The sequence below is a fragment of the Misgurnus anguillicaudatus genome, chromosome 13 (genome assembly GCF_027580225.2).
Source record: "Misgurnus anguillicaudatus chromosome 13, ASM2758022v2, whole genome shotgun sequence".
In the NCBI taxonomy this organism is placed as follows: domain Eukaryota; kingdom Metazoa; phylum Chordata; class Actinopteri; order Cypriniformes; family Cobitidae; genus Misgurnus; species Misgurnus anguillicaudatus.
In genome coordinates this window covers 13,050,339-13,067,159 of record NC_073349.2, presented here as the reverse complement: position 1 = coordinate 13,067,159, position 16,821 = coordinate 13,050,339, and the positions used below count along the sequence as shown (strand labels likewise).

At 41.8% G+C, this 16,821-nt stretch overlaps 1 protein-coding gene across 10 annotated transcripts in view; it reads right to left on the bottom strand.

The window, feature by feature from the left end:
* myt1b (myelin transcription factor 1b) overlaps positions 1-16,821 on the bottom strand; it is a 117,914-nt gene that overhangs the window by 27,110 nt on the left and 73,983 nt on the right. For 8 of the 10 annotated variants that reach the window (XM_073875045.1, XM_073875044.1, XM_073875048.1 and 5 more), the window contains one exon: positions 1,951-2,051. In XM_073875045.1, the coding sequence (XP_073731146.1) occupies positions 1,951-2,051 (101 nt within the window). The other 2 variants (XM_073875050.1, XM_073875049.1) reach the window with 2 other exon arrangements.

Below are 16,821 nucleotides of genomic sequence, written 5' to 3'. Positions count from 1 at the left end.
TGTGTGAGGAGGGGTGTATCCGGGCAGACAGGTGCAGAGAGCGGTCTTCCTCTTTCTCTCTCAGGAATAGGCGCTCGATTAACAAACCTGCTTTATGTGCACTGATCTTGCTCTTATGAGGCTCAACTCGCCGGTCTGGGAGAAAAGTTTTCTCACACAGATGATCAAATAGACCGGGGGTCCACGCAGACACACAAACACTAAGCGTTGTGTTGCAAGTCACCCATCTGCGGGCCTTCTATACCCTCTCTGTATCTCTGATACGTGCTTTGCGGCCGCTTTGACCCCGGACACAAAAGCCAGGGGCAGATGGGTGCCGTTTCATTCTTTTTAGCCAGCGTCGCTTCCGCTACACTTTCAAAAGCTCTCTTTCTATTTCCTTAGCGCTGAGACACAAATGAAAACAATGTTTTTGTAACCATAGCTAAACATTTAGTTTGAAAAGATAAACATTCATGTTTGCATTGCAGCTCACTTGCGTTGAAGTTTTTTTTTATAATATTAAATGTCCTTTTCTGGTAGTCTGATTTATACAATCGTCGGCAAAGTAATGCAAAAAAAAAAATTCGCAAAGAAGCGAAACCAAATGATAAAACGTGTTTATTGGTTAGTGTACAAGCAACGCCCGCGCGTTCCCGCGGGCCGCATGCTACATTATTAATCGCGTCCCTCTCTTCTTCATACAAGCGGACGGAGTCGTTCCTCCGTACGCTTTTGACAGCTCTATGTAAATGACTTGCTGGGGGCAATGACTTCACAAAGAAGGTCACCCCTCCTCCTACGACGCACATAAATGAGCCTTTTATTCATTTTTGCATTTACAAGAAGAGGACAGCAAACCGGGCCTGTCGTGGCAACCGTCACTAGAGTGACAGGACCACTGACATCTCCAAAATTACCTGCGTAAAGCATCGGCCAATTAATGGAGGCCGATGCGGTCGCCAAGGAGATCCGAGCCATCCATCGGAGAAGCAGACGCGCTCCCTCGGCAGGCTGACTGACAACTAAAGCAGGTTTATGTGTTTATGTGCGCGCGTGAGTGTGTGTGCATAAACGCAAGCTTGTGGAGTATCAAATACTCTGTCACTCGACTATCTCTTGTGCGTTTTCTACTAAGAGCGTTAGCGTGATTCCTCTGCACACAGTCGGATGGTGCTGATCAGCTGATCTAATTGGATGCTCTTAAAAGCGCTGCCTGCATCCTTTAAACATTTCAAATTAGATTGATAAATCAATCACTTCTGATGAATTCTTTCCATCACTGTAAAAATATAACATTTACAGGCCCAGGGGACAGAAAGTCTTTACTGTCTCTCTCTCTCCCTCTATCTCTGTTTTTCTCTCCCATGCCAGTGCTACCATTAAAACCCTCTTCTAATAAATTTCCCATTGCGGTTCCCAAAGTGAAAGTGATGGATGGAGGAAAATGTGTCCCGTTCCAAATACAAAGCGTGAAAAAGTGAAAGGGAAATAAGGGAGACGCATCCACTAAAAGGAAAAATATACACCTAAGCAGAAAAGAAAAGGGGGGGTAGGAAGAAAGAGAGATTTTCTTTTATGCTGATGAAAGATAGCAAACAAAAGCAGCTCAAGGACATACCCGCTTTCAAACCTCTCCTGTTTTCCTAAATAATGCAAGAAAGCTCTGAAAACTCAATTAGGTTGAGCAGAACAGCCCGATTGTTCATAATTACGGGATGTGGGATACTTTAAAATCTCAGTTTATTTCAAAAGGGCGGGGGGAGGTTAGGGTTGCTCTGCCAAAACCCATTCTAGGTCAAGCTGGTACGAACTGCGCATGGTGCGGTAATCCAATGCTGACTTCCCTTCGTAGCCTGCTGACTGACAGAACTGATGAATGTCATAAACGTACAGCCTATAATTGTGCAAACTTAGCAGGAAGTCTAGGATTGTGCATTGTGATTGGCTGGGCAACCAGGTGCGACTCATTTTGATTGGTCGGCTCTGCAGTCTGAGAGAGGGCCGGCAGCGGCTGATCTTGTCTCCACGCGTCCAGCGCTGGTTCAGGAGTTTCCCCCGGTACTCATTTTCTGTTTGGGAGATAAAATGACATTGATCAAATGTAAAAGTGAAAACAAAATAAAGGCAAAGACGTCAGCATCTGCGCTGGAGAGTTTTGCGGAGCGAGCGCTCATTGTGCGGATGCAGTAATAGACTGATTCAGCAGTGAAACGCCTGGATCATCTCATCACCCGTCCACCTGCACCCGAAACCAGCAGCCTCAGCAAAGGAAACACAAGCCCACCTAACACAACAAAAACTACATCGTAATAGCAGCGTGTACTGTAGGTTGCTTTTCAATCTCATAGCTCAGATCATTTGTCCTTGAGAGTTAATATTTGGGGCACATTTTAGGTCATTGTTGAGTTTCTGAAACTCAAAGAGTCTCAAAGAGTCTTTAAAGTACAAAACTTAATGTCAAAGTCAAGACATACAAATGCATAATCTTACAAAAGCAAAACACACACATACAGACCCCTAGGTTAATAGTAGAACAAAAACTGAAATTTATCTCTGTATGCAAATGCATTAACTAATACAATACATTGACAGCACATCTACAGTGCATTTATATATGTGTGCTGCGTGTTGACTGAGAGGTGAGTAATGTCACATGCACGAAGTGACAATTTGACAGGTCGCTGCTGGGGGCTGGGCCTTTTACGCATGTGACCCATGCACTTCTAATTAAAGGGAGGCGAGAACTCAAAAAAACCCAAATGCACACACGTGCATGCATATGCATGCTAAAACACCCCCAGCTGGATCCTCTGTCATTCTGCTATTAGAATCAATCACATTTGTGCATTTTATTGAGCTTTTAGAGCAAGCAGGGGTGTAAGAAAGGGGAGGGGTCAGTGAGACAAGATCGAGCGTGGGGGAGGGAATTTGGTCAGTAAATAATGAATCACCCATAAATCAGATCTCTTTTTTTCTCTCCTTTCTTTATTTCATCAGGGTAATAGTCCATCTCTCCATAAACCTGCCGCCCACCACCCCAGCCCCCAACTCCACCCCCGGCACACGCATGATAGACATGCATGTTAAAATGATAAAAGGGAGTTCTGATAACACCGAATACAAAAAAATCCCCCAGTATCCCCTTTGCATGACCGCTAACGCATTTGCGCTATTAAAGTATATTAAGATTATCGTTACATTCATCAATGAGCACAGATCAGTCTGTAAGAAATCTCACTGTTGTTTAACCGTCAGCAACACTGCAGGCTATAAACTCTTACAAGTTATGTTAAAAAGCCTTGAGGATTTTACCGTTCGCAGGCGAAAACAAAACCTGCACTAATAAGTGTAGCTTTGCTTTGTAGATGCTAAAAAACATCAGAAAATGTTGTGTTTTTGCTGTGCTGTTGTATGACCTTGAATTTCTTTGTATACAGTAGTGTCCACCCAGGTAAAATTCATTTACCTCGATTTGAGGATATCTTCAGTACGGAGTATAAATAACTTTGGAACTGTCTTTTTATGGCACACTACAGTGCAAAAAGCAATGTGAGAGACAGAGATTTTAACTTGTATCGAAACATTTTCATAACAATTTTCCAAGTCAGATACAAAAAGCCATTACATTAATAGAGTTTGACTCTTTTATTAAAAGACTGCCTCTCTCGCTCCCTCTCTTTCTCTCTCACCTTCCTCTTAACATCTTCTCTCATAGCAAGCACAAAATAAACAAAGCAGGCAGATCTGATTTGTCTCCTAAAACTCTGTGCAGCAGCAATAACCCAGAAAAGACAGGCAAGATGCCAGTCATCAGAGTTAAAAAGCTGTAGGGCATTGTCAGTAAAAGCATTTCCAATGCCCCTTCCACACACACTCCCACGTCGGCACGGAACAAAACGCTTATTTATCAACTTTCAACCCTCTTCTAAAAAGTGACTACAACAGCACTACTGTGCATCGCTCCCTCTCTCTCTCTTTTTCTCATTCTACAAATTTCAAGCCAAATAAACAGAACTGCGTATCGCACTGAGCTCTTTAAAATCTCACCATAAACCCAGCTGCTGACTCCACACTTTTTGGGACCCTCTGAAATGGCACGGCCCCAATAATCCATCTCCGTGTCTCTCTATAACCTTGTTGAATCAGGTGCCACTCATTTTAAAGAAAAGGGAAACAGTTCACCATTTACTGATGGGTTAGCGGGACACACTATTAGCTGATTGGCTGCCTGTGAGAGTACCGCACTACAAGAGGAATAAGAGATTAATAAACGTGATTGACAGTGATAGTAACCGTGCTACAACAAGACAGACAAAGGGTGAGTGAAACAGATTTCACCCTACTGAATCCATCAAAGTGATGCAGGGTTCTTCGAGACAGACACAAATCCATAGTTTAGATTAAACAGGGATGGATGCCTTCACATAATCCATGTGTGAGACATCTGTGAGACCTGTTCCAGAAAGAGGGATTTGAATTTAACTTTGTGATTGGAGAATAAGCAGAAAGCTCTTGACAAAAGCAAAGGTATAGGAATTATGTTAAGTAAGGGACAGTGTACACCCAACCGCGGTTGTTTTGCAAAATAAACCCGATAGGGTCTTGTATCACTCGGAAGGGATTTATTTTTCAATAACAGGCGGATGTGCACCTGGATCCTGGTTATTGCACTGCTACTTGCCACATGGGTAAATAATTAGCCACGAAATATTAATCAAAAATATTTGGCGGCATTAAGGCTACTGTAAAAAAAAAGTCATGCCAACATATTTTTTTGCATGATTTTAACTCATCCAAATAAGTTCAACTTGATTTTAAAAGTCAGAGTAACTCATCACTATTTAAGATGTAAAAAAAAGATTTGTATAGCCAATTTGATAATACTTAAACATTTAAGGCAGCATATGAAAAACAGTGCATATGATAAACAAACAGCGGAGTGACACAATCAACACTTAAGTAGTACCGGTCAAGATGACTCGCATGTGACCAATCAGAATCAAGTATTCAATATCACCAAACGTATTTGCTTTTCATCTCAGGAAAAAAAATCCAGCAGCGAATGATAAAATTAGTCTCTGGCTCGTGCCAAAACAAATCAAAGTGCCTTTGAGAGCCACTTTTTTCACTTCGTGACGCACCAAGGAAAACACCATGACAACCACGAGCAGCAGAAACAGACCCACTCAGCAAGAGACTCTGCGTTAAAGTAGCAATATCAGCTTTGTCTGGACCTATTAAATAAGGGAAGCACTCAAGGACAAGGTTACGGATAAGTTAGAAGCGGAACTGTGTCCTTTACAGTCGTATCACTTTCCACTACGAAGCTTTTCATTTTCCCTGATGCGGATCGGTGTGGGAACACCTGTTAACTGCGCTTTCGTGGCGCAAAAGCTCCAACTACTGTAGTAAACAAACAATGACGCTGTTGTGGCGCACGAGCAATTTCAACATTTCGACCAGATGCATGCTAAACCACAGACGAATTCAACTCTACGCAATTCAATTCAAATATTCAAGACTGCTCTAAATGGCACCTTTCTTCACTAATGATAGAGGCGACCCTGACCCTCGGCCTCTTTGCCGTGGCTTTCTGCTGTGCCCTGAATGAGCGACGCGCAATTTGGCCCAGCTGCTCGAGTCCACATGTTTATTACTCTATCATCTTTGACAATCACGCGGCACCTGCTGCAGCATCTTTACTCTTATTTATTTATTTTGAGATTTTATCTCCATATCCGTGATATGGACTGAACAAACAAGCGTCGCTGTTTGGACACGCAGAATAATCGCTTGAGTGCGCGCTTACGTTTGCGTAATGCAAACAACTTTGCTTGAATATGATTTTAGGAATTAATCCACGGATGAGATTAAGTGATTTATGAGGACCCAGATTTCATAATTCGAGAGTCTGTATGCGCCAGACGATCTGCTATAGTCTCGTTTGTAAAGATTATCAGAATGGAATTAAATTAAAAAAACATTTAATTACTTTCTCTATGCTTAATAATTGGGATTTTCCTTCCCTAAAGCTTCTATACCACACAGACAAAATCGTTCCTTTTTTATTAAACTCCTGACCATTCGCAATCCTGCGCAATTTCCGCAAAACGATCAGATAGGATCTCGTAAAAGTTATTACCAGAACCAGTTTGCAGGCGAGCGAGATAAAGCGAGACTACGTTCAACGTTGCGTTCAGGTGACCTTTATGGTACACAAAGCTGAAAATACTGACAGGTGGGTGTCGGTAAAAATATTGTAGAAACCTAAGCAGCTATATTTAATAGGAAATCTCAGTCTTAGCTAAAGTCCTGGCTGTCGTAGAGCCAAACGCCTCGAAGCTCAGACTGTCAGAAGTTAGTGCGCTTAAAGCACTCACACTTTAAGCGCGCCAACTCTTGTTACTTTTTCATAGTCTGAGGCTTTGCTATATGATAACCAACCATATCTCCTACAAAACCAAAAAATAAAATAGAGGTTGTGATATATTTATACGCCAACGTAGAGATCATTAAATAACAATTGGGAGACTGTTATTAATTCAAGTAAGCGCGAACGCATTATTTAACAGCACTCACAATATATGAAGGCTGACTGTGGTTATCACAAAGCTGATTCGCAGATCAAATACATTCACGTTGTGGCGTTCACTTCGTCCACCATCTTGTTTGCAGGTGCTTTGATATTATACTTCATACAATAATGTGTAACACATTAGCCTCCGAATAATGATGAGCAATATGAGAAACACAGGCACCGTGCCCATAATCACTCATTAGAAATGAACAGGGGCGGGGGGTGGATGCAGAGGATGGGCGTTATTGCTTCAACTCTCATGACTTTTCTTCTGCGCATCTCACCAGGGGCGGTTGACATTTAAAGAGAGCATCTCTGCACTCTGTTTTCTGCAGCAGAAAATCAAATGGCCACCCCTCCTTCTTCTTCTCCATCCACGCCATTCGCGCACTCGGCCGGGAGTCCTGCGCTACGCCCATTGTTCGACCTTAATTACACAGAGCCATATGGAACTAAGTCCGTATGTGTGCCAAAAGATCAAGATTTTTACTACATAGCCTAACAGTAAACACCACAAGTGCTATCACTCCGAAAATACGCGATGTGTCTCTGGTACCAGCAGACAGATGGATACAAATGACATAATCATAACGAAACCTAAAAAGCATTTACGGATTTTAAAAAAGACACTTTTACAAATCTAACCTATGCATACCACATTCATGAATGCGAGAGAATAAGAAGGCAGATATGGAATAATGACATGTCATTCCCGATTCATCTCAACATGAAGGAAAGATCAAACGCACGCGGGGTTTCCGTGCCAAAGTGGGCAAACACATAAGCATCGCTGCGTTAGTACGCGAGCGCCATGGCTGAGTGTTTCTCCATCACTTTTGCCATGTCAACTCCACACACTCTCCGCTGGAGCATCTTCAGATAGAGAAACGGATCCGCGTTTACAGCCAGCAAACATCGAAGTTCAAAGACTAACAGATCAATCATCGATCATACCATTACGAAAGGTCTTCTGCTTTAAGAGTGATACGTATAAAAATAACGCATCCAGAAAGGATCTTATTTTCTCCCTTCTCGTAAAAGCCATTAACCTTGATCTGTAGGGCATTTCGCGCTATCTAGATATGTAGACTAGAAAATGGTGAACCGTGAAACATTTTAAATATCTACTAACAACTCAACCCATGACTCTAAGAATAAAATTAGCAAGATTTATGTAAAATCCTAATCTGATATTTGTACACCAACCATTTTAGAGAAATGACTTTTCGCTACTTAACAAAATAATAACAAAAGTATTAAGATATTGTTATTTACATCCAAGTGACATTATCATCATTACCTGAGTGAAAAAGAATAATCCCGAAAGCTTCGTACTACGACGGATGCTTCCCTCGTCCTCGTCGTATATTCAGTACGCTGTGACACACTTTGGGGCACAATATCCCATTTATGGATTTTTCGAAAAGAAAACTAAACTCTCTACTAGTATCCGGAAAGATTGACTGACAGCTGGAAAGAGGCTCGGCTCTTCTCTGGCGCTGCTATACGGACGAGCGAGGATCCAGAACGGGGCGGTATGAACGCTACTTGTTTGTAAGCAAAAACATGGCTTCATTTGCCTTTGTCAGCGAGAAAACGTAATATTGACTTACCTTTCTCTCATGAGCCATTGTCCCCCACCTCCTCCCTCCGCCCTTTGCCATGACATCACGAAAGCTGTAGTAAAACCTACAACATCGATGGGCTGGGCTTTGAATATCCCCCCGCAATAACTCAGCGGGCATGTGTACAGCCATGCACGCTCTATTTCATACTCCGTCTTTCTCAGTGCAGGACACACACACGCGCGCGCACGCGAATCTCTCTCTCTTTTACAACCACTTCTACGTCCCTACTAGAGGGGATTTGTTCTTGTAGTTCTCTTTTGTGCCAAAAACAAGATAATCATGTATACAGTGAGGCTCTGTCTAAACATATCCAGCTAAGTAATAGCGCGCACTGCGCAGTCGTGTTTACATCATCACTTTTATCTTATAGGTTGGAGTGCGTGTACTTTAAAATCCGAGTATGGTAAGCTGCTTATTTTAACAGTGATTATTAATCTTGAATAGTCCACAAAAGCATGCATATGTCGCTCATGTTATCTGAACCCTTCTTTACTCAAATGGTACTGTCCAGTGATTCACGCACAGTATTGTATACTTAGTGCCCCGCTGTTAAAGTAAGCATAATATTAAGAGCAGACCAGAATGTCCGTTTTTAAAAAAAAGATTTTATCTCTTTTGCGCGCGAATGCACAAATATTGAACGCATTTGTTGTTAAAGAAATAAAAAAGCAATAACGTAAAATACAAGAAATATCCCAAGTATAAAGAAATCATGCATTTTCGTAACAATTAGAAGTAATTTCAAATCCCTTTATTGTTCGACTTTTGATCAAGCAATACATTTATTTTTTGTTTAATAAAGTCAACTTCAATAGCTTAAAACTAAGTATTGATATACACTATACACACAAGCCCTCAGGGCTGCACCGCCAACAGAGTGTAAGCCCACAAATAAAAGGATTTTAACAAACTACAGACTTCTTCACTCAAAACAGACGAATGTAACTTGGAGCGACTCCTAAATGTTACACACACCGCTGTTTTGCTTTGTTGTTTTGTAACCATTAGTGAAAATGACAACCATTCATTACAAGCCATTTGAGAATATTCTCCACAAATGCCAGTCTTTATCTGCCGTCTCCATGCTGCACACGGGGGGAATTTTCAAAAAGCCAACCTTCGCCTTTCAGAAATTCTATTAAGTTCTTATCTCTTTGCGGCAGGCTCTTTTTTTTGCTGTCCCATTGTTATGCACTGGAGCTGAAATCAATCACGGAGTGTCCACGCCGCATCAATATGATTTCAGCTGCCTCGCTAACCGCGACACAATGCAATAAACAAAAGACAGTAAAGCATATACACCTGAAAACAAGTTACACTTCCCCGTCCTGAGCACTCAAAGACTTAAAGTACACAGTTTGGGTCAAATCTGATTGATTCTTGGGTGAATTTGTAAAGAAACCATAAGAGCAATAAAGTGACAATACATGCACATCACGCGCTCGGCTGAGCTTCAGGACCCCAGACAGCGCTTTGGCCCAGCACCATGGACAGCGGCCCGGACGTGAAAACACAAGCGACTGCCTCGGAGATTTTCTCGAAAACGCAACTGTTTGGATGTGTTGCGATGGCGCAGCATGTACTATTTGAAAGAAATGTTTAAGTGCTGATCTAAATCGTAGCCCAAAAAACACGTGCATAAAATATGAACTGTCTAATCGCAACTCCACAGACAACAAGACGCACTCAGAAATAACTAAGGCGAGACTGTGTCTCCAGAGAACACCGAGAATATAGTGTCTGTATAAATATTGCATAAGGGAGTCAGCTGAGGGGCCCCAAAACAGCTCGAATGGACCTGACAGATGGAAGTGACAGACAACAACAGAGAGAAAGTTTGAATGCGCCTGCGGGCTGCTATTGTGTCCTGCCGGTCCCGCGGGAAACAAACCGCTCTTTGTCTAAACACTTCAACAACTCTGAAGTTTCGCCGAGGTCTAGACGAGCTGCCCGAATGTTAACATTTGTATAGAAATTGTAAAAACTCACAATAGCACAATATCTAATTAAATTTTACGTAATATTTTAATATTTACTATATCTTAAAAATATATTTGAGATCATAATAGTTTGAAAGTAACTTTAACAAATATTCTTATTTTAGTGACGTAGGCTATAACACTTTAAGATATCGTTTTTTTTTTTACAAAATTCACTAAACATAGTGAAATAATATACTTTTAGTAAATACAAACGACCAATATTACTCACAAACTTTTACAACAACGTTCACAACATTTTATGACAGGTGATTTTTAACCGTTGCTGCCGTGTGAAACTGTGCCCGTCAAATAGAAGAGAAAGAAATGAGATAAACTGACCTAAAAATGTCCCACACAGCTTCATGGCTGCAGCTCCGAGTTTCCCATAAGCTTCTGGCAAGTCCTGAGAAAGTAAACTTAAGTGCAAAAGTTGTGGACAAAACTACTACAACTTCTCTATGAAAGAGACGGAGGAAGGGGGTGGGCTGACGTCAGAATCGGGTGTAACCAATCAGAGACAAGCATGTGGGTAATTGTATACCACCGCCGCCAATCAAAACAATTGTCTTCAGTTCTCAATAACAAAGCCTGTAGACAGGGCCGGTTTTTGCTATGGGCAATGTGGGCGAACGCCCAGGGCGCAATCTATGTGAGGGCGCACGAGCGCCCTAAAAAAAAAAGAATTATATAAAAACCGCTAATTTCCATGTCAAGTTAGTGCTGAGTAACACAGTTGTGTGCGTGTCAGAAGAGGCACGGGTGAGGGGGGCGGGGAATCAACTTGCGACTGCAAGATCCCTCGCTCGCCTTAAGGGGGGCGAGCGAGGGATTGACTGATCCCAGGCCAGAGGCCACACAACACAAACTGCTGCGTCTGCTTCCAAGTAAATTGTATTTTTCATTTCTAAAATTAACATAGACCCATATACCTACGAACATGTTATCAATTGGGTTATGTGAAAACAATTCTGTAGAGTCATCTACGACTCACGTCACGTGACTCCGGTTGATTGACGGGTAAAACGGACGTTGTTGTTGGCGAAATGTAATGCAAAGTTAATGATGTCGAGTCTTCATCTTCATCATCATGGATCAAATTAAAAGACCAAAGTAGCCATCTCAGTTGCCCGGTTCAGGAAAAGAAGATAAGGAGAAACGAGCAAAAGATAAAGGTATGCCGATTTCTATGAGTGACAGTAGGATAGGCTATTTATATTAGCCTCGCACTCTCGCTAATATGTTGCTATTAGCCACAGAATATGACTGTATTTGGTTTTAGTTTTGCTGAACTAGCAACTATTAGAATTGAGGTATCATGCCATGCAGCTAAATTCACTCTATAGGCAACACAGTCTAGTTTGTGTGCGCAACACAAAAAGTGCAAATTCACACAGACCTCCTGACTGTGTAATTTTTTATTGCTTTACGCTATATGTGTCAACTTAAATAACTTCTAATATACATTGACGCGGCCTTTTGTAAGCTACAGTGATATAGCTTTTTAAATAATTTGTAGTGTATGCTTAGTTTAGGATGTTAACAAATACTAATAAAATGTGTGTTATGGTCATTTTAATTGGGTAACTGATGCATGTGTAAAATAAGCGTATCTAACTTACATAATTGTATCCTAATTGTAAATTCAGGGGCACTTCTGAAATATTTTAGAGCTAGAGCACCCACTGGCCAAAATGAGGAGTCAGATACTTCCACAGCAGCAACTGTGTGTGTGTGTGTGTGTGTGTGTGTGTGTGTGTGTGTGTGTGTGTGTGTGTGTGTGTGTATGTGTGTGTCTGTGTGTCTGTGTGTGTGTGTGTGTGTGTCTCTCTGTGTGTGTGTGTTTGTGTGTGTGCGCGTGCGTGCGTGTGCATGAGTGGGTGTTTATACTGTATTACATGTTTTTCTCTGTTCTTGCTACCTTTTGTATTTAAGATTATATATAACAAAATAATACATGTTGGTGGCGGGGTTTGGGGGTAACTTTTTTTTTTCTGGGGGCGGCCAAGGGATGGTTCGCCCAGGGCGTAAATCTAGCCAGGACCGCCACTGCCTGTAGAATGCCAACAGAAGGCACTACCGGCAGCTGGGAGCTTTCAGCTTAAGTTTTCCAACAATGCTGGAACACATAAGGAGAAAAAAATCCAGAGATGGGAATCTTTATCAACACACCATGTTTTGTTATAACATGGTATTAAGTTATTTTTTGTTAAGTGTGTGCACTTTATAATAATAATATTCACTGTGAAATGTCTATGTAGTATTAAAACAGTATAAAAGTGCAAGCTAAAGTGTATTTAGGGTAAACTCTCCATCCACTTGAGCAATACTGTAGCAGGAAACTGCAGGATCTTTTAAACCAAAATGAAATTAAATCCTAATTTCTAATTCTAATCGAATGACTTTAGGACTTCAGTCTCCTCAAAAAAGCTCAAGATGTGTCACACTAAAATACACCAAATACTGACTGATGCCTGTTTAGTTCTGAATTTTTTTTTGTTTTTAATTTTGTGTACATATTTCCTGTATTTTCTGTTTTATCTTAAAAAAAATTGTTTTAGCAAAGTTTTAATGTCCATCCATATTTGTCTTTCACTCACAACACAGACATATCTCCCTCACAATATGAATGACCTTAAAGGAACACGCCCACATTTTGGGAATTTAGCTTATTCACCGTATCCCCCAGAGTTAGATAAGTCCATACATACCTCTCTCATCTCCGTGCGTGCTGTAACTCTGTCTGACGCAGCCCCCGCTAGCTTAGCTTAGCACAAAGACTGGAAATGCATGGCTCCAGCTAGTATACTGCTCCCAATAAGTGACAAAATAACGCGATCATTTTCCTATTTGTGTGTTGTGGTTTGTATAGTCAAACCGTGTACAAATAACAAGGTGATATGAGACACAGCGATCTTTTAACAGTATACATACTGAGAACTATATTCTCTGAAGACGAAGCACTGCCGCATGGGCGGAGTGATTTGCACAACTCTGACCGAATTCTCTGCTCCTCACCAGGGGCTTCTCGTGTGCTGCGAGCGGATCGCTCCGCCCATGCGGCAGTGCTTCGTCTTCGGAGAGTGTGGTTCTCAGTGTGTGTGCTGTTGGGGGATCGCTGTGTCTCATATCACCTTGTTGTTTGTGCGCGGTTTGACTGTGCAGATCGCGGCACACGGGTGGGAGGGTGATCGCGTTGTTTTGTCGCTTATTGGGAGCAGTGTGCTGGCTGGAGCCATGCATTTCCGGTCTTTGTGCTGGGCTGGGCTGGCGGGGGCTGCGTCGGACGGAGTTGCAGCGCGCGCGGAGATGGGAGAGGTGTGTGTGGACTTGTCTGGCTCTGGGGGATGCGGTGAGTGGGCTGGGTTCCCAAAATGTGGGCGTGTTCCTTTAAAATTTAAAATTAAAGGGACATTCCACTTTTTTTTTAAAATATGCTAATTTTCCGGCTCCCCTAGAGTTAAACATTTGATTTTTACCATTCAGCAGATCTTCGGGTCTGGTGCTAGCACTTTTAGTATAGCTTAGCATAATCCATTGAATCTGATTAGACCATTAGCATCCCGCTAAAAATTATCCAAAGAGTTTCAATATTTGTACTATTTAAAACTTGACTCTTCTGTAGTTTTATCGTGTGCTAAGAATGACGGAAAATTAAAAATTGCGATTTTCTATAGGAACTATACCCTCAAACTGGCATAATAATCAAGGACTTTGCTGATGTAACATGGCTGCAGCAGGTGTAGTGATACTACGCACTGCCCGAAAATAGTACCCTTGGTTATTTTCAATAGCAGGGGACATTTTTCGGCAGTGCGTAATATCACTACGCCTGCTGCAGCCATGTTACATCAGCAAAGTCCTTGATTATTACGCCAGAATGAGAGTATAGTTCCTGGCATATCTGCATAGAGAATTGCGACTTTTGGTTTTCTGTCAGTCTTGGTGCACGGTGTAACTACAGAAGAGTCAAGTTTTGAATAGGACAAATATTGAAACACTTTGGTTATTTTTTAGCGCGATGCTAATGGTCTAATCAGATTTAATAGATTATGCTAAGCTATGCTAAAAGTGGTAGCGCCAAACCCGGAGATCAGGTGGATGGATTCCAAAACGGTAAAAATCTCTAGGGGAGCCAGAAAATGAGCATATTTTCAAAAAAAGTGGAATGTACCTTTAATCCTGTATTTTACATTATAAAACATGCTAACCATTAGTCAACAACTTAGAGAGAGAGAGAAGTGAAAGTAAGAGACACTTTTTAAAAGACAAACTTTTAAATGTGTAGAGAAACTAATCTCTGTGTGGCAGCTTTCTTTCTGAGTGTAAATTTTGTTTTTTATGGAGCATTAAGAGACAACAATCATGGTTTAAAGAGCAACAAAACTGCTGAAAAAATAAAGTAGCCCATGAGACAGGATTATCTCTACCATGTTTTTATTGGCATCATGACTCCTCCTCTGGGCAACATTTTCAGTTTCTCTCTCGCTTTGCCTTCTTAATTCGCTCACTCTTCCTTGCACCCCATTACATCATCATCACATACCTCTCCTTCAACCTCTTTTCAATTTTAAGCACCCGCTCACCCAATACAAACAAACTCGGAGAAATAAATGTCTGAAACGAGCTTGAGGGAAATGAGCAGCGGGTAAGTGAGGGTGTGCATCTCCCCCCGGTGGGTTTGGCAAGATCCGGGCTCTCTTTCAGCAGATGGCTCCTCTGATACTCGTGTCCTCTCTAGGCCCATCTCCATGCCCCAACTCCGCGTTGCCATGGCGAGGGGGCCGGCGGAGAGCATGTAATGCATTTGCTGCTTATTAAATTTGCCTTCTGACAAAGAGAGGCTCTCACTTAAAAACGAGAGCAGGTCTGGATGAAGACGAGCAGGCCCGATTCTTTTTATCACAGACTACCAGACGCCCCGTTGTATCCTTTCACTTCGGCGTACACTCATTGACCTATTAACTTTACGACTGCCTCCTCCCCCCTCGCTTATGCCAAATGAGAATCTGTACGCCCCCCTCCTTTTGGGGTCTGCGGAGTAAGGGCCCACGCACCTCTTCGTCCGTGACCCCCCCGACCTGTCGACATCATTGCAGCGCATGAGAGAGAGTTGGAGAGGCCTCCGCTGAACCGTGGCCTGCCCTACAGCTGCCTGCGCCAACACAAAAAGAAAAGTGAAAGAAAGTGTATGGGTATGGCAAAGTGAAGGGAGTAGAATTTGAAAAGCAAGGCGTGCAGGCTATACGGATGACTTGGGCGAGAGTGGGAAATAACTGAGGATTAACTTAAGGCTAAGGATCCATGGAGGTTAAGCGAAAGCACTGGATTGACCAATTAAACTGGTGTAACAAAACTGCTGAGCAGATTTTGCGCATAACTTTAGAGATTGATAACAGGGTTCCCAAACATAAGTTAACTTCAAATTCAAGGACCTTTCAAGTAATTTCCAGGTCCAAAAACCTGGACTAAATGTGGGAACACATTTCAAGTCAGTGCAAGGTTACATCGTGTTACCTTTTAAGATATATTGTCACAGTTCCCTTTCGAGGGAACTTGTGCTGCGTCACTGCGTGACACTTTGGCGACGCCTCCAGTGGTAAGTGCGTCTGAATGTGTATTTCAAATTTAACCAATGGTAAGGCTTAACGACATAGACAGTATGACGCTGGAACCAGGAAGTATATTGCTATCTGAAATATTGCCAAAGACGGCTAAAGGGACGCTGGAATTATGGCAAGGGAGACGCAGCGTCTCGTTCCCTTCTCAGGGAACAACAATTACATACGTAACTCAAGACGTTTTCAACTAAGCAAAAAAGCATTTTGGTATGAATCAACATTCGCATACAGAAGATATAAGCATTTAAAGCGAACAGTTTAGCATGTGTGCTTAAAAAGTCGAGAATTTTATGATATTATCCTACACTACACAGGGAATAATATGGATTTTTTTCCAGAAAATTTTCAGCACTTTCAATGACCTGTATCTATTTATGTATGTTTTCAAAAAATTCCCAAGGCCTTGATTTCCCCCCCCAGATTCACAAACTTTCAAGGATTTCAAGGACCTGTGGGAACCCTGTGATAAACAAAAGTCACTAACAAAGCATTTTATTTATGCTAATGTTTTTATGTAAATGTACAGTTTGAAAAACTTATAATAGTAAATAATGGTAAAATCACTGTAATACACAGCCTTGTGAGGTATTGCTTTAATAACACCCCACCAGACTGTATTGTAATATTATATTTTATATTTTGTAACTTGCTATGTTCTTCTTCATCATCTTTTTTGGTAAAATGTATTTAATTTTTTTTCTCATGCAGTTTAATTTTTTACAAAATCCTTATAGGAAAAATATTTTCCCCCAAGCTTTTTTGCCCTCCCCCTTCATATGCACATTTATACACACTCACAAAACTAGTTTGGTCTGGGTGCCAACTTACATGATCATCATATCTACTTGTACAGTATTGGATTCAGAGACCCACCGCCAGTCAAAGAAGGGTCAGAGGTGCCAGAGGGCACAGAGCCATCGTCTGTCTGCACCCTTCCCCCTTTTTCTCTCTCTCTCTCTCTCTCTCTCTTTCTTGCCAGGACACGTCCTTTTCTACCACTACTTCTCCGCCCCCCGTCCGCTGCGTGCTGAGTG